At 36.3% G+C, this 18,652-nt stretch overlaps 3 protein-coding genes across 3 annotated transcripts; all 3 read left to right on the top strand.

Moving 5' to 3' along the window:
• The first annotated feature begins 360 nt into the window (after positions 1-360).
• Positions 361-888, top strand: LOC110876605. The gene is made up of 2 exons (XM_022124770.2): positions 361-540; positions 651-888. The coding sequence occupies exons 1-2, from the start codon at positions 388-390 to the stop codon at positions 861-863; spliced, it is 366 nt and encodes a 121-aa protein (XP_021980462.1). The 5' UTR covers positions 361-387; the 3' UTR covers positions 864-888.
• A 2,156-nt stretch (positions 889-3,044) lies between these two features.
• LOC110879210 (amino acid transporter AVT1J-like) lies at positions 3,045-4,330 on the top strand. Its single transcript, XM_022127628.2, has 2 exons — positions 3,045-3,649; positions 3,735-4,330. Exons 1-2 carry the CDS (start codon positions 3,158-3,160, stop codon positions 4,248-4,250), a joined length of 1,008 nt encoding a protein of 335 aa, XP_021983320.2. The 5' UTR covers positions 3,045-3,157; the 3' UTR covers positions 4,251-4,330.
• Positions 4,331-13,433: 9,103 nt separating this feature from the next.
• LOC110879209 (amino acid transporter AVT1I-like) lies at positions 13,434-18,108 on the top strand. The gene is made up of 3 exons (XM_022127626.2): positions 13,434-13,637; positions 16,802-17,409; positions 17,484-18,108. Exons 1-3 carry the CDS (start codon positions 13,472-13,474, stop codon positions 17,994-17,996), a joined length of 1,287 nt encoding a protein of 428 aa, XP_021983318.1. The 5' UTR covers positions 13,434-13,471; the 3' UTR covers positions 17,997-18,108.
• The last annotated feature ends 544 nt before the right edge of the window (positions 18,109-18,652 follow it).

Here is an 18,652-nt window from a genome sequence, read left to right as displayed (position 1 = left end):
TTTTATTGACGATTGCATTTATTCGTTATTTAGTGGTTGCCGAAAGAGTTTATGAACAGGTATTTCAAAACCGACACTTTGGACGATAACTTTACAATTCGTTTTGGAGGTACATACATGTGGAATGTCAAAGTGAATAGGCTCTGGGGATCGAACTACTTCATTCAAGATTTCTCACAAATCAACAAAGAACTTCATCTCATATCAGGTGATGTAATCGTTTTTGAGTTGGTTGCGAGACGTATTTTCAACATTATGGTTTTCCGTCCTAATGGAATATAGTCTGTTGTTCCCGAGGTTGCCAATAGTGTTGGTGTTGAAGAAGAGGAAGACACATAACAAACGGATGTCAGTGAAGATTTGTTATTAGACGGCGAAAATCAAGACATGGAAGATGACATTGTAGACGTTGAACATGATGTGCCAGTCATTGTAGTGGATCCTGTGTTGGAACCAGACTTTGTTGACGTTCCACATATTCCGGCCGTTGTTCATCAAGCCAACCAATACGAACTAACATGGTGTCCATCTTTTCGTTTTGTAAGTTTTTCATACTCTAAATGCTTTATTTTAATATTATGTAATGCTTTGAAGTTTGTATTTTGTTTATTAGTTTTTTAATTTGTTTATTTTATCGGACTGTAATGCAGCGGTTCCCAAAGGCATTTGCAGCAAATGTAGATATGTCTGTCCTTGATGAGATGGTAGTTCAAACTGAAGACGGGTTTTCAATGACACTAGAGATCCGGCAAGAGATGGCACGTTGGAAAATGCTGCAGGCTGGGTTGGAAAATGGAGCTCAGTTTTTGCTGCGATATTATAGGGATCAAAACACGTTGCGAATTCTTAATCCGAACCCCTAGGTGATGTATCTATTGACAGATAGCGTCAGAAGTAAACAGCTAATATCGTTACCAAGCATGTCGTATGTGTGGTAACAGTTTTGGAGCAATTATTACTATATATGTTTTGTTTACAAAAACTTAATGTGTAACGAACATTATGTCGATGAACTTTTGGGACGTCCTCAAGTATCTCAAAATATTAGGTTTAACAATCAAAGTTTAACGGTTCTACGTTTAAATTATTTTATGTGTTTAGTTGGTGTTTAGCCACCCGCGAAAGTCGCGGGGTCTTAGGCTAGTGTTTTCATATATACATTTTAAACTTGTGAAAATATTGAATATGACATCAGTTTAATATAAAATGTGAGAAAATATTGAATACGACATCAAATTAATATACACCGAGTTAATATAGACCGCAAAGTTGAATAGATAACTTTCCTTGAATGGCCCACTCATCTAATTATGAATATTAATTTATTTGCAAATCTAGTTTTTTGTTTACTGCAAGAGACATTTCTAGACCATAAGGATTTTTCTCTCTTAAATAATATCAACGCATTTTAGATGTTTGGTTGTGAATAAGACAAAAACTCTATTGTTTTTATATATAAGAGTAATTTCATAATAAGTGACATCTTTGAAAGTCTACGCTTAGATAATCGAAAACAAAGTATTGAAAGAAAAATACACAATATTATTAGTTCATACAAGAGACTGGATGTTAGCTAGAGAGTGTTTAAAAGAGATAAAACCATTGTTTTCTCTCAATATGACATGAAAATTAGCTCTAATAACTAACATATTTACGTACTTATTTGTACATCCACGCAGTATATATACTTAAACAATTTTCATGCATGATGTTTTATAATTAATTATAATTTTTATACATAGTTAAATTCGTCAATTCAAGATAAAATTAGAAATCGTGTTGCTATAAATTCGTTGCAAAATAGTTATCCTAAAACGAAAAGAAAAACCTTAAGTGTGTAGTTAATGCAGTTATATTGTAGGGTAAATTACACTTTCCGTTCTTTATGTTTTTAACGGGTTGCAATGGATGACCTTTAACTTCAATAATTACAGTCGCAATTATTTATTTAGAAAACTCATTACACCTTTCGTCCTTTAAGACTAACCAGGTTAAAAATTTAAGTTAAATCCATTCACTTAAGGGTATCATGGTCATTTCATGCTTTTATTTAAATTTTACTTAATAAATAAAATAAAAAATTATCTCCTCCAATTCCTAACCCTAATCACTCATTTATCCTGCTTCTTTCTCCCTCTCTCCACAAACCTGTAATTCAAAATGAAATATCTTATGCGGCATCATCAACAACATTTCAATATCAAATCGTTAAAATTAGCATAAAAATTATATAACTAAATGCATCTACCTCTATTGTTGGTGATCTCAAAATCATATCGTTGGGTGAGAGCTTTCGGTGTACAAGACAATGAAGACGTGGCACCTCAAAACATATTTGTGATGTATTAGACCAGAAAGTACAAAAGATATAAATTAAACATTTTTTTTTTGAAATACAGAGATGGGTGTTGACCTTGCTAGGAGGTAGCTAGGTTGACTAATTCCTCTTGGTCAAAACAATTTTCCAGTTCATGTTCACCATTTTTAACATCGGTGTCAAATGTAAGAACACCGATAAACTCAAGAACATCATTTAGCTTCAAGTCAGACTCAGACTCTGGTGTGTCATATATCTATAAAATATACACACTTATTCAACTTGCATTTGAAAAATTGCATTTAACTTGAATTTGAAAATTTAGTGGTAGTAGGTGCATGAGGAATGAGCCCACAAACTTGATGTTATATAAGAAGCATAGTTTAGAGATATTTTGCATCACAAATAAAATTTCCCTTTTTATCTCCTTTTTCTGTGAGTTCTAATGGAAGGCAAAAAGCATGAAGATTACTCTATTACACTTACAATACCATTTCTTCATAGCAGTGAAGATTATGTAGTTGTAAATTCAAAAGAGGAGCAATACACCAATGAAAGCGGTGCTTCTTTCATAAGTACTTGTTTCAATGGTCTCAATGCACTGTCAGGTCCATTTTCTTTATATTATGCTCTTAAATACATGATATGCGTATAGGTTTTATAATTAATCATACTTAGAAGATTAATAAATTCGATAATTCAAATAACATGTGTATGTTTTCAGGAGTTGGATTATTATCAATCCCTTATGCATTGGCAGAAGGAGGATGGTTAAGCTTGATACTGCTTTTAGTAATTGCAAGCTTGACCTTCTACACAGGATTGTTGATCCAAAGATGTATGGATACTGATCCAACAATAAGAAGTTACCCTGACATCGGCAATCGCGCATTTGGGAAAACCGGGGAAGCTATAGTATCAATAACTATGAACCTAGAACTCTACTTAGTCGCTACCGGTTTCCTGATCCTAGAAGGTGATAATTTAAGCAAGTTATTTCCAAACATGGACTTCGATGTTTACGGCTATCATTTTGGTGCAAAAAGTGGATCTATTGTTCTTGTCGCACTTATTATACTTCCCACAATCTGGTTACACAACATGAACATTCTGTCCTACATATCAGCCAGTGGAGTTATAGCCTCCATGATCATATTAGGCTCAGTCTTCTGGGATGGTGCAGTTGATGGTGTTGGTTTTCAGGAGAAGGGTAGAGTTGTAAATTGGAGTGGAATCCCATCAGCTATTAGCTTGTATTTATTCTGCTATTGTGCTCATCCAGTTTTCCCAACACTCTATACTTCCATGAGAAACCAACGTCAATTCTCAAAGGTTAAATCATCATTAACTTGCATAATAACATGTTTCTCCGTATATTCTTACTAAATACTTTTTGTGATCTTCTATTATGCTGCAGGTCTTGTTCCTTTGTTTTGCCTTCTCTACTGTTACTTACTCATTGATGGCAGTTATTGGTTATCTTATGTATGGTTCCAATGTAGAGTCACAGATTACCTTAAATCTTCCAACAAATAATATAAGTTCAAGAGTGGCCATATGCACCACCCTCATTACTCCGATAGCAAAATATGCACTAATGCTAACACCGATAGTCGACTCCATTGAAGCACGGTTTCATGCTTCTTACAACAAAAGGATATTTAGCTTCTTTATAAGAACCATTTTGATGATAAGCACTGTGATTGTTGCCCTCTCCCTTCCCTTTTTTGGGTATCTAATGTCACTCGTGGGGGCCCTTTTAAGTGCCACAACTTCGATAATAATACCGTGCTTGTGTTACTTGAAGATCTCCAGAATTTACAGGAGAATTGGAGTTGAGGTGGTGTTTGTTGGGTTTGTTCTATTAAGTGGCTTGATTGTTGCAGTTGTTGGTAGTTATGTATCTTTGGTGGATATTGTAAGCCAGCTATGAGTAGCCAATTTTACTTGAGAGCTATGTTGGCATATTTCCTTTCTTTGTTATCTACCACTTTATAAAAATTAATGTAATGTTTCAAAGGCTAATTAAAACTGGTAATTAGCTTTATCAGCATTAAATTTATAGTAAGAATTGTTAAGTAGATGCTAGTTTGTGACGTTTGGTTTCTCATTTCATGTAGTATTAATTATTCACTTTGCTCACAACAAGCTCATGAAATTGTTTTTGGTTTCTAGAGTGAAGGCTTGTGATAAAGTTCTATATTGAAGCTTTTTTAAAAGCCAAATAAAGTTCTTATGGTTACCAGATTTAGCAACCTTTGTGGTTTCTAGAAATCGTAACAGTGGTTGCATGGTGTCCTTCTTGCGGTTTATTGCGGTAACCATTAGGCCTGGCCCATCTTTTGGCCCATCTTTATACAATAAACACCTAATATCCATCACCACAAACCCTAAGTCATATCCACAACCACAACCTCCACACATCCTTAGCCACTCTCCACCGGAAAAATCGCTCCTCAGCCACTCTCCACACATCCGGCTCTCATCATCACGGTAACAAAATCACGCGTGATAGTGGGCGTGCGTTATACGATTCACGCGTTATCAAGTGGGCCGGCGGCGGTATATCACGTTACATCACGTGTGCAACTTGGCTCATAACGTGGCACCCCGGGTGGCCTTATTATAATTAGTATTACTAGATCACTAGAGTCTCATTTTGAATGCACAAACAAATTAATTCCATGTGTTCGACGATTGATAATGTATTAATCGAACAAGACAAGAATGATTCTCAATGTAAAAATGAAAAATAACGAAGACCATTCAAGTTACCTATTATCTTCCTTATTTTTTATTTTTTACATCAAGAATCATGGGAGTCTTGTTTCAAACTTTCAGTAACTTATTATTATTATCCATCACCTTACACATTCAATGAATGGTGTGAGTTTCTATTTTGGGACAATTTTTTTTGTTTTTTACGGCAACCTTGGGGACATACATCCTATGTAATATAATATATGATTTAATGTGTTTTTGTTATATTAATAATTTGAAAAGAGAGCAAATATACATTTATATAATGTTCATTTGTAACTGCTTTACTACGCAGTGTAGTGTCGTATGTTTGGCTTATTTGGTGTTTTGGTTGCCGCGTATATATCCTACCTCTCTATTCTATAATACACTTGTGCCTTTGGGGTTTTAAAACCATTGGTTGTCTTTTCTTTACTGGTCTCTTTATCTCAACTCTTTCTCTCTCTTGTCTCTCTGTACATTTTTCGACGACTGTGTGTGCTTTTATCCTTTTACGGACCTACCCAGTCACATTCTCTAGAGAGGGAAACAAGGAAGGGGTTTCTAGAGAGAGAGAGAAACAGAGAGAAAGGAGTGTTGCCTTGTTGTTGTCAGCGGCTTTTTGGTTGGCTATGGTGGCGGTGTGATCGAAGTGTGCGCCCAGGTCAAAGATAATATTTATAATCCCAAATTACTTCAAACTAATAACTAGTAGTAGTCTGGGGTTGAAGCACGAAGAGTCTGTGGTTTGTGTCAGGATTCGATCAATTATCAAGTTGGAACAATTTATGAAGCTTGCTATGATAATAATTTCTTTGTTTGGTTTGTTTGGAAAAAAGGTGTCGGATTTGATCGAAAATTTATTAATAACTATGAAAATAGATTACTTGAACTATTGCAAATCTTTGATTTCTTGATTTTAAACCATATTGGAAAACAAGGTTCACACCCGATTTGATAAATGCAAAACCGACACTAATACAGAAAACACTAAAAGTTGGTACCGAATTGATATTGGATATCTTTTGGTTCGGGAAATTTAGTGCTGCTACCCGGTACCATTTTCTCATCCCTGATCACGGGTACCGTACGAACAACAACGGTATCGTACAACTTTTTTTTGTTGATTTTCTTCAACTTTTAATTTTTTCTTTTTACAGTTTCAAGGGTAGGGATGAGATCGGTGCCAATTGATACAGAATCAGTACTGATACCGAAAATACCGGTTACGGTACCGATATATGAAGGTAAAAAACAGTAGTGAACCGGTACCAGGAACGTCAAAAGTCGGTACCCACTCGTAGATGACACGTTGTGGCTTAGGAAAAAATATTTTTCGAACAAAGTGCACATCGAAAGGGAAGGTTTGCACCATTATTATCGACGGGGGAAGCTTCGGAAACATGGTCGCAACATGCATGATGGAAAAACTTGGTCTCAAAGTAGAACCCCACCCTGATCCATATCAGTTAACATGGTTGAAAAAGGGAATTTTGTTAAATTTACTCAAAGATGTCTCATGCAATTATCAATTGGAAACCACTATTCTGATGAAGTTTGGTGTAAGGTAATTCCAATGGATGTTTGTCATGTGCTATTAGGAAGACCTTGGCAGTACGATAGGCGAACGAACCATGATGGTTTTAAAAATACTTACTCTTTCCGAAAAGATGGTGTTAATATAATACTTGCTCCTTTAGACGCTCGAGAAACGGGAACGAAAGCAGTTGTCCTTACCAAGTCTGCCTTCATCGAGTTTACCAAACACACCAATCCTCCGCGTTTATATACTCTTGTCGTGGCTGAACAAAATACACCCTTAGGAGGTCCCCCACCCGAAGTGCAGCCACTTCTCGACGAATTCAGCGATGTGTTTCCTGATGAAATTCCTCCAGTTCTACCACTCATGCGTGAGGTACAACATTGTATTGACATTGTTCCAGGTTCGGTCATTCCACAATCACTCAATACTGTGACGGGTTTGCCATTGATTTAACCCGTAATGCATAGCGTTTGAATGGAACAGAGACCGAAAAATATCGCGTCTGACAGAGATATGAATTGTGGAGGTTGTTGATCATTGGTGATGGTGTGGTCAGGGGGTTCAGGTAAGGGAAATTGGTCTTCGTTATCCACTATTAACAAGAGCTGAGGCGGAGAGCACTTTTGTCCAGGAAAGTATTTTTCTGGGCACCGGAAACAAAGGCCTTCCTTGCGACGTTGTTGGATTGCTTCATGTGAAAGCTTGGTAAATGGTAAGGGTTTTGGAGGGGACGGTAACAATGGAGTTGTAGGGGTGGTCATATTTTCAGGAGTTATAGGTGAATTTGTTGACTGAGGTGACAAAAGGGGTAGGCTGGGTAGTTATGGGTGCCACGGTTTGTAAGGTTTGGAGGCCCAAAATTGTTTTGGCTTCGTAGATTGGGCCATCTTATCCTCCACACGAGGGCCAGTCTTGACGCTTCATAAAGAGAAGTGGGGCCGAATAATTGCAAGCTCCGATTGGATCTCTTGTTTGAGCCCGGATAGAAAACAATTAAGTAGGGTTTGTGGGGATAACCTGGTGATCAGGTTACTCAAACGTTCGAATTCAGTTTGATATTCTGCCACCTGCGAGTACTGTCGGAGTTTGAGCAACGTGGCCTCGTGATTTTTGAAGATCGACGGACCAAAACGTAACTCAACGGATCGTTTGAAAGCGGACTAAGAGCCAAGCAGATTGCTATTCGACTGGTGTTGGTACCAGGAGAGCGCATCACCGATAAAATGGAAGGCGGTGAGTGTCACACGTTCAGCCAAAGGGATTTGATAGTATGTGAAATAGTTATATGCTTGAAAGATCCAAGCAAGTGGGTTGGAACCATCGAATAATGGTAGTGATATTTTTGGCGGTCATGGGGTGTTAGGAGGGTGTTATTGGTGCACGGGTTTGGGGTCGAGGGAGGTAGAATCTGGGTTCGAAGGCCTGGTGGAAAGTTGGTCTGTCAATTATGTGACGTGATTAACCAGACGAGCTGTGTTTTCGGTTTGGCCATCAAGTTTGGTATTAAGGTTTGAGGTGACTGGAACGAGGGCTACTAGTGTATTTTAAATGTCGGTTTGGGCGTTGGCAGCGGTGGTGGAAATTTGGATTAGTTGGTTTAACTGGTCGGTGATGGTAGGGGGAAGATCATCAGAACCTGATTGATCCTTGCGAGGGGCATAGCGGAAGGTGAAACGAGAATGAAAGCACCAAGATATTATAGCCTTTTTACTAGGCAAACACTCCAAAGAATTTAGAGAAGGAGCAAGTGAGTTGGAGCAATTTTCTGATATATTTTCCAAACAAAAATGCAGAATTTAAACATGCTGGAGACCAAGGCTCATCACCCATGTCCCTTATTTCATGGAGATCATGCATAACTACCTACCTAACATGCACAGCTAACCTACTTGCAACAATTAAACATGTGACATAAAAGAACATGAGTCCTAAATGCAAACAAAATGCAGAATTAAATAACTTGTGCTTTAATCCATAAATTTGTTGGGCTTCTGAACTTTTCGTTTGGGCCTGGTGTGGCTGGGTCTGATGTTGGGCCGAACCGAGTTGTATCATGGTTCATATATTTTAAGCTTTTTTTTTTTACTTTTTACATATCAGCCTCTGCGTTATATACATAAAAATCCATTAAATTTATTTGTTCATGTGTTTTTAACGTTAAAACTTTTCCTATACGTGTCTTAAATTATATGTAGATAAATTTCCTACACAAAACTTAAACATGTGTAGGTTGCATAAATAAACGAAATTTGTTTATATTTTTTTTATTGAATTTCAAGATAGATGAATACATTGGATTATAACAATTTTCTAATATTATTTTAAACTTTTAGATTGAAAAAATGAAATATATATTTTAATTGGTTTTGTTTAATATATGTTACTCTGGTTTATATGTTAATTGATAAATTCTTTTGGATCTGAGAGAAAAATGGATAGATGGCATAAGAAGAGAATGATGATTTGAATTATATTTTGGCATTAAACTATTTGGTCTCTCAAGAAGAAGAAGAAGTTGCCACCTTCTTTTTCTATTAATTAATTGGATCTACCTTCACCAACTCATCGATCGTTTTCACATAAAAAGGTATGATTTCGATTTATCATTTCATTAACATTATTTTTTTTTGTTTTGAATCCGATTCACACATTAATTTAATTCCGTTTAGATTTTAATTTGACAAACGCATGCATGCAACCTACCCCCCTTCAATTCCTCTCTATTCTGTATTTTCTTTTTAGGTTTTCAAAGTTTGATTTTGTTTAGTTTTATTTAGATTTAGATTCTGTTAGTGTAATTTGCACGTGTATTTTGTTGGTACTTGTGTTATATACGTTAATAATATTACATCAAACTTTCTTCATTGTATTGGTAAAGAGGAAACAAATATTATTAATCATATAGATTTGCATAGTGGAGGAGAGGCTGCCGGAGAAGGAAAACCTAAACCATAAACCTTTTTTTAGTGGTGGTGAGGAAGAAATGTAGGAAACTTTGACTTTTTGATCAAAACAAAACAAATATACTCTTTCTATTTGTAGAAATTTCACTAGTACAAAACAAATTAAAATGAACTTAAAAATTCAAATATGTAAAAAGAGCTAATTTAAAATGGTGTCTTTCACGAGATCTTCAGCTGCTAAAATCGAACAATAACGTTGAAGTTTTTGTCGATGGCACAGTTTGATAAGGTTCCCTCAAGAAATTATTTCCAAACAGGGGCGGACCTATGCTTCTATTAATACTCGCGTCAAAATTCCGAACGCACCCCGTAAAAATTTACAGCCGCACTCCTTGAACTTTCAAAACCCACTAAAGAAGCAGATGAAGTAAAAAGAAAAAGAGTGAAAATGTCATAGAACATCTTCTGTTCAACAATTCTCCAAATAAAAACATGTTTCACTAAACATTTTATTTTGTATTTTTTTTCTTTGTTATTTCTTTCTAGAGTTAATTGTCATTTTTGTCCCTGTGATTTGTTCAATTATGCCAATCCAGATCAAGTTGCAAATTTGTACCATTTCCGTTCCTAATATTCTTGAAACATGTTCGTTCCGTCCAAAAAAACCAAGGTTGAATCGAATAATTGGACAAACACAGGGACGAAAATGGCAGTTAACTCATGTGTTTTTTGGACGGAATTGGCATGTTTCAAGAATGTCAGGAACGGAAATTGTGCAAATTTGAAAGCTGTCCTGAAATTGCATAATTGGACAAACTACAGGGACGAAAATGGCAATTAACTCTTCTTTTTAATTATAGGTAACTAATTTAGCTTTTCGTAAATTTGGCGATAGACGACTAACCCTCAAAATTTTAGCTTTTAATTATAGGTAACTAATTTAGCTTTTCGTAAATTAACTCTTCTTTTTAATAAATGGCGATAGACTACTAACCCTCAAAAATTCCGTCCCTATAAAAAAAAGAGTAAACTGCAATTTTACCCCCTGAGGTTAGGGGTCATTGGCATGTCTACCCCCCTAAGGAAATAATTGCAATTTTAACCACCACTATTTGCTCTTATGTCGCATGTTTACCCCCCGGCGTCAAAGTGGGTTAACAGTCAACATTATAACCTGATGGTCAAAGGGTAAAATTGTCATTTTGCTCTTATGTCAAGCTTCTTTGATACAACACCCCCTATAAGTAACAGACCAACGCATAATTACCCCCCCCCCCACCTTCCCACCATCGACCTTCAACCTTCTTCTCCGGCGACATAACACACCGGCGGCGATCAGTGTCTCTCCGGCGACATCTCCTCGTCCAATCATTCTTCTCCTCGTCCGATCATTCTTCTCCTCGTCCGATCACAACAACCACAGCCGCTATCTTCAGATCAGTGGAAATGCCAGTCTTTTGTTGGATAATCCGCTATATCATCCGCCACACCAAAGGTATAATCGGCCAATGTTAGTTAATCAGGGTCAGATTTAGTCATTATCATGTTATAAACAGGGTTTAGGGTCTGATTTGGTTCACTATTGGTTTTTTTACAGTTGACCTGACGATGAGCTTATCAAGCTCATCTTTGGTGGTCCACCTGGTGGTCTCTGTGTTTGGGAGGCCTGTCCTCAATTTCCATCTACCACCGGAGAGTTGAGCGGATGGATGTGTTTACTCTAGTAGTTATTTAGCTTATGTGTAATATGTAGGTTAACTTAACTTAATCGAACCTTTTGTGTAATATGTAGGTTAACCTAACTTAACTTATTTAGCTTTTGTTGACATTATGTTTGATATAAATTAGGAGCACACTCATGTACATTTGCAGGTTGATCACACACTGGTTTGATCACAGTTTAGGCATAAGTGTGCTTAATCAGATGCATAGAACACACCCTGGTTGATCATGTCTACCACAGGTTGATCATGTGCTTAATCAGTGTGCTTAATCATGTGCATTTGCAGGTTGTAAATAACACACACAGGTTGATCATGTGCTTAATCAATGTGCTTAATCATGTGCATGTGCTTAATCAGTGTGCTTAATCAGATTCTAAAATGACAGTTTGCATGTGCATAAGTTCTAAAATGACACTGGTTGATCACAGTTGTTGTATGTGCATAAGTTCTAATCAGTTGCTGAATGTGTTACAATGTCTGAATGTGATCACAATTGTTAGTATGTGTATAAGTTCTGATCACAGTTGATGTATGTGCTTAAGCAGGTATGCTTGATTTTTGAACAGGTATGCTTGTTAGGTTTCACATTTTTGGTTCATATTTGAACACCTTATAGAAATAACTGATATTTGATATAAATGTGAACTAAGTGTATCAATATATCTGCAGCAAGTATCGGAGTGTGATTTGTTCACATTGGACCTGCAGTTCTTATAACAGATGCATAGAACAGGTTCAGAATTAGTAATTTACCAGTTTTGGAGTCTTTACTTGTTAGGTTTCAGATTTTTGAACAGGTATGATTGTTAGGTTTCAGATTACGTGTTCAAAAATCAGAATTAGGTTTCAGATCAAAGAACAGGTTCAGATTTTGTATTATAGAATCATAGAACAGGTATTTGATTTTGGCGGGAAGGGTTTTGGAAGTTGCAGGGGGTAATGTTGTGTCTTAACACAAAGTACAGGGGGTAATAACAAAGGACAAATTAGTAATTTACCAGTGGGGGGTAATTGTGCGACTTAACAGGAATGTTGGGGGGTAAAATGTAAGGGTAATATAGTCATTTCAACTTAGAGTTAACAGTTATGTTACCCACTTTGACGCCGGGAGGTAAACATGCGACATAAGAGCAAACAGTGAGGGTTAAAATTGCAATTATTTCTTTAGGGGTAGACATGCGATGACCCCTAACCTCAGGGGGTAAAATTACACTTTACTCAAAAAAAAAAAAAAAAAAAAAAAATTGAATCCACCACTCTTTCCAATGATACAATAGCAAAAAACAGGCGTACTGGTGGACATGGCCACCAAGTTTGAATTTACACCTAAAATTAAATGAGTATATTGTTGGAAATCAGATGCGTTTACGTAGTAGGTGGGAGATTACATTACAAAAGGTATATTTTGTGTATTATTTTACATGTCTTGACCCCTCAAACAAAGTTATATATATCTCCCATACTTTTATAATCCAAATCAAAAGAAAAAACAAAGTCATTTAGTTACAGAAATTAAGCGTCTATAATAACAACTTAATCGGTTTAATGACTAGTTAGAGTGTTAACTCTGAAAGTGAAGACTCAGACACTGCATCAGCTAGGGAATATGCTGCCGGAGTAGGATCAAATATAAACCACATTTCGTATACAAACTGTAAGAACGATTTAAAAAGTGACATGTAGCATCCAACCAATTATAGAGAAATGTTAAAATGATAACCTAAATAATATCAATTATCTTGAATTCTTTATAGTTATGCTAACAACCAATTAATTCTTTATTTGGATCTTCCTTTTGTTTTCAATGTGCTGATAAAGAAAAGTGTTGATATCATTTCACATTGTGCTAATATCAATTATCTTGATTAATTTTCATATGCTAATATAATTTAAAAGTGCTACTTTTATGTATGTATTGTTTTAGTATATGCTACTTTAACTTTTTTTAAGTGATAGGGATCTGTTCTTACGGTTTATAGGATAAATATGGTTTGTACCGTAACCAACCCTACCTGTTAGTTAAAGTTACTGTTTGAATAGCATAAAAAATAAAGGGTTGCTTAAAATGTCAAAAAGGTGTGAAAATGGTTGGTACTCCAAGCAACTTGATAACCTTATTATATAAGAACACCACAAGAGTAAAGAGTTAAGTGAGCTTTGCTTGCATGTCAAACATATATACAGCAGCTTCTTCCTTAGAATTAACAAGTGTGTGTTTGTGTGTGAAAATAATAAGACAGTTATAATGAAGGGTGGTGAAAAGCAAGAAGAGTATTGTGTGACAATACCCCTACTGTTTGATGGTAATGATCATGTCGGAACAAAGGCAGCAGAGAAGGTGCAATACACCAACATATCAGGCAATGCGTCCTTCATCAATACTTGTTTCAATGGCCTCAATGCTCTCTCAGGTTCGTTCCTTTTTCCTGTTTTTTTCATTTTTACACACTATTAACACACCTTCTTCGCAAGCGCTCTTTAACTGAACACAAAGAAAAAACTAGCCTAAAAGACATAAAAGAAAATCATGAACCATGATCAAACTTGGCAACTTGCAACGACAACGGCAGGCGAAAGCGGCTGAGACGATGGTGATCTTGGTCATTAATAAGATGGTTGATTTTTTTATTCGTTGGGAGTGGGAGGATGAAACAGTTACGTAGCATGGTCTCTTGTCCCCTAAAATCATAAATCTTTTGGAAGCAATCAAAGAGAGAGAAAGAAATTTAATACTTTTTTGTTATCTATAGAAATTGCCTGCCGATTTTTAATATTATATTTTGAAGATATCATAAAGTTTAAAGACTCGTTTACGCATTTATACTATTTTAAACAAACAATTATTTTGAGAAGTGTAAAAATTTAAAAATATAACATCGTTTCTCACCCCTTTAAAAATATATATATATTATGTTTAAATCTAATCTAAATTCATCTGTTGTCACTTTATTGTTGCTGTAAGAAAGATTCAAAGACGCACGAAAATACATGCAAAATCAAAGTCAAACTTGCCATTTTACTTTGGTGACCGTGGCTGTGTATTCGTCCAACTTTCGTCCAATTATTTTAAACAAACAATTATTTTGAGAAGTGTAAAAATTTAAAAATATAACATCGCCACCACCGCTGCCACCCTAGTAGTTGTCACCAATATGTTGCCTCCGCTACCACCAGCTCCGGACATCATTAATTTCACCCAAACCAATAGCCATTGGCGGATCCAGGATTTTGTTTTAATGAGTTCCTTTTGATAAATTCTTCTTAATTCTCACTATTTTTTTCTAAATTCTATAAGGTTCTCACTAATTTTTCCGAACGTACTGGGTTCCTGGGAACCCATAAATGTGGGCTGGATCCGCCCCTGCCAACTACAGCCCGTTACACAACCTAGCAAACACGTTTGTTTTGCCACTCATAGTTGATTACAAATTATTAAGTATAAATGTATGTCCCTAACAAGGCTTCAACATGAAGGGATAACACCCATAGTCCAAGTCCATGTGAAACTCTTTTGTTTCAACACAATGTATAACCTTTTCTTTGTTGGATGATCTCATCCGAATGCATGTCAGTTACATCTTGATTCATTAAATCAATTTTCATTTATTACATCCATCACAAGTCGTTTCTATGGAACCAACAACTTGTTGGAGGGAAATTTGGATTCGAATATATGATAACAAAATCAAAGACTTGGAAGTGATCTTTGTTTAGAATATAATACGAAATCAAGGAACATGAATAGAATTTGTAATGTAATTACGATGGAAATCAGTGAAATTTTTGGTAATGATTATTGTTGCAGATCATCACTTATATATATGAGTCGACGATTATTTGGCGCCAAAACCAACCGACACAACAGTTTACATTGCGCCGGTTTGTTTGTCACCTACAAACGGTAGATTATAATGAACAAAGGTTTATACTAATATGTTCGGGGTAGGGATAGTGTACATTAATTCAGAAGTGTGAGAAGTGTATTATAACACTATATAAACACCGTATAACACTATGTAACACCATACAACACCATATAACATTATGTAACACTATATAACACTATATAACAATATATAACACTATATATCTATCATAGACATGCTATCAGACAAAATATAGTGTTATATTTGTTATATAGTGTTATATAGTGCTATATGGTGTTATATGGTGTTACATCGTGTTATACGGTGTTTATATGGTGTTATATAGTGTTATATATAGTGTTATAATACACTTCTCACACTTCTGGATTAATGTACAGGATCCTCTACCTGTTCAGTAATATTACATAATAAACATGGTAAATGTAAACTAAGTTAAATTTATTTCATCTAATACACTCTCCTAAACTCGACTTAGTTTAGAAGAGGTCTTGGGTAGTATCTTGTGTGCTTCGTCTAGTGCCTTCATTGCCTTCTCAAAGTTGAACTTTCTCCTCTTGAAAAGCTTCTTACCATCATTCCAATTTCCTCCCATGAACAAAGCATAGTGTCTCCTGCTTTGATTTTCATTGTTGTTGATGTGGTTGTGCCCATTGTCTTCAGTCTAGCTCTCTTGTTGTTCATTAAATTAAACTTTGATATAATTTGAATCTGAACTCATGTATGACTTCAGCATCTTCCAATAGTTCCAACAAAGCCATGCATGTGGTTGTACCCAAAGTAAGTGGTAAGATAATCGTTTTTGTGTGTCTCATAATGATCACATTTTCTGGTGTTTTCCTTTTATCTTTCTCTAGTTTTTCTTGTTCTATCATCCGACTTCAAACCACAGACTTCCATCCGTCCCATGTACTATGAACTCATTCATTTTCATGATTTGTTGATTGAGAACCACCATCAATGGCCTGCCTTATAAATACAGACGCTTCATCACGTTCTTTGATCTTGCAATATTCCATGTATTGTCCTGGTTGTCGACATTAGTAGCACAACCATTGATTCGTCCTTAATCTTCTCATGATTCTTGCAGCGGAAAGGTTTTAGGATCGATCTGGTGCTCTGATATCAGATTTGTTAATGGGAAATTTGGGTTCTGGAAAATGGTAACAAAATCAAATATTTTGGAAGCATTGGCGGGCATACATAGGCCGTGGGGGCGGCTGCCCCCGCAAAAAAAAATTAGTGTAATTGGTAAGCAAAAATCCCGATCCCCCCCCCCCCCCCCAGAAAATAAATCTTGAGTCCGCCACTGCTTGGAAGTGATCTTTGTAAGAATAGATTTTGTAATGGAATAACGATGGAAATCAGTGTAATTCTTGGTAATGATTATTGTTGCAGATCATCACTTATATACATATGGGTCAACGGTTATTTGGCGCCAAAACCAACCTACACAACAGTTTACATTGCACCAGTTTGTTTGTAACTGTCACCTACCAACCGTCGATTATAATGAACTAAGGTTTATACGGTAATATTACAAATAAACATGATAATTAAAAACTAAGTTAAGTTTATTTCATGGTGTGACTTGCATTGCCCTTATCTTATTAAAACGGAAAGAAATCTAATTCCCAAGTCATTTTTGCATTATAAGAAATCTGACTTGTTAGTTTTGATGGACTTGTTAGGAGTTGGAATACTCTCAACTCCGTACGCATTGGCATCGGGAGGCTGGTTGAGCATAATACTACTCTTCCTAATTGCGAGCTCAACCTTCTACACGGGATTGTTAATCAAAAGATGCATGGATCTTGACCCAACAATACGAACTTACCCTGATATCGGGGACCGTGCATTCGGGAAAACAGGTGGAACTATAGTATCAATCATCGTGAACATAGAGCTGTACATGGTCGCAACGGGTTTCCTGATCCTAGAAGGCGATAACATGAGTAATTTATTCCCAAACATGGATTTTTATATTTACGGCACGCATATTGCTGGAAAAACCGGATTTGTTATCCTTGTTGCTATCGTTATACTCCCTACTAGTTGGTTAAACAGCCTAAGCATCCTTTCGTATATATCAGCCAGTGGAGTTCTTGCCACCGTGATCATCCTAAGCTCGGTCTTCTGGGCTGGTGCTTTTGATAGCGTTGGTTTTCAAGAAGAGGGTAAATTTGTAAACTGGAATGGAATCCCGGCAGCTATTAGCTTATACGCGTTCTGCTATTGTGCTCATCCCGTTTTCCCTACGCTATATACTTCTATGAGAAACCAACATCAATTCTCAAAGGTATATATTAATATAAGTGTATATATGGATCTGTATGCTTGATGCTAAATAACGGTTTTCGTACTGCATTGCAGGTCTTGTTCGTTTGTTTTGCCTTCTGTACAGTTACTTACTCGCTAATGGCAATCCTTGGATACCTTATGTTTGGTTCAAATGCGGAGTCACAGATTACGTTAAACCTTCCAACGCATCATATAAGTTCAAGAGTGGCCATATGCACCACCCTCGTTACACCGATAGCTAAATATGCACTAATGTTAACACCAACCGTCAATGCTATTGAAGCGCGGTTTCAGTCTTACAATAAAAGGAAGTGTAGCTTCTTAATTAGAACGATTTTGATGATTAGCACTGTAATTGTAGCCCTGTCTCTTCCCTTTTTCGGGTATCTGATGTCACTAGTGGGTGCCCTCTTAAGTGCCACAACTTCGATAACAATACCAAGCTTGTGCTACCTCAAGATCTCGGGAATTTACAGGAGAATTGGCTTTGAGCTCGTGGTGGTTGGGTTCGTTGTGTTGAGCGGCTTAATTGTTGCAGTTGTGGGTACTTATGTATCAGTGATAGATATAATAAACCATTTATGAGCCAAAAGTTAGACTTGAGAGAGATGTTCAAATTTTTGAAAGTCTAGTTCCTGAGGATAAACTTATGTAACGTATTTACGTTTGAATGATTAACGGTTGTAGTTCTCCTTTACATTTTAAAGTTTTTGTGTTAACTATTTCGATGCAAAGCGGAAGCTAATAATAACAAGATTAATTCTTGAAGAAAGATAGAAATTTTTCTGAATGATTAAAACAGTTATAATAGGCTCCCTTTTATAAGGTTTTTCTAAATTTGCAGGTTGGCAAAATTTTTGAAATCACAATTTGACATAAATTAACACGATAAATATGGGTGTAAATCATGCTAATTAGAGATTTACGCGTTATTGGGTAAGAAAGGAAAATACGCAAAATTGATAAAATTGGGGAAAATCTTCGTTGACGAAATCATCGGGTCTGACAGCTAGACCAAAGCGGTGGTTTGGCCACAAGATCCGGTTCATCAAGAGCTTTCCGTCCGCTGGTCGTGGGCCCCGTAACTCCAACCGTAGCCCAAGTTACGTTCGTTTAAAGTTTGGGTCTTTTCTGCCATGTTTTCCCCTATCAAGTTGGTCCTGGTCCATGTAAGAGTCAGCTAATTCTTGGGCCCGCTCCTCACCACGTTATCCGGTTTCGTTAAACTGGCCAGTGAACCA

Source organism: Helianthus annuus, chromosome 9 (assembly GCF_002127325.2).
Source record: "Helianthus annuus cultivar XRQ/B chromosome 9, HanXRQr2.0-SUNRISE, whole genome shotgun sequence".
In the NCBI taxonomy this organism is placed as follows: domain Eukaryota; kingdom Viridiplantae; phylum Streptophyta; class Magnoliopsida; order Asterales; family Asteraceae; genus Helianthus; species Helianthus annuus.
This window is presented reverse-complemented; position numbering and strand designations above follow the sequence as displayed.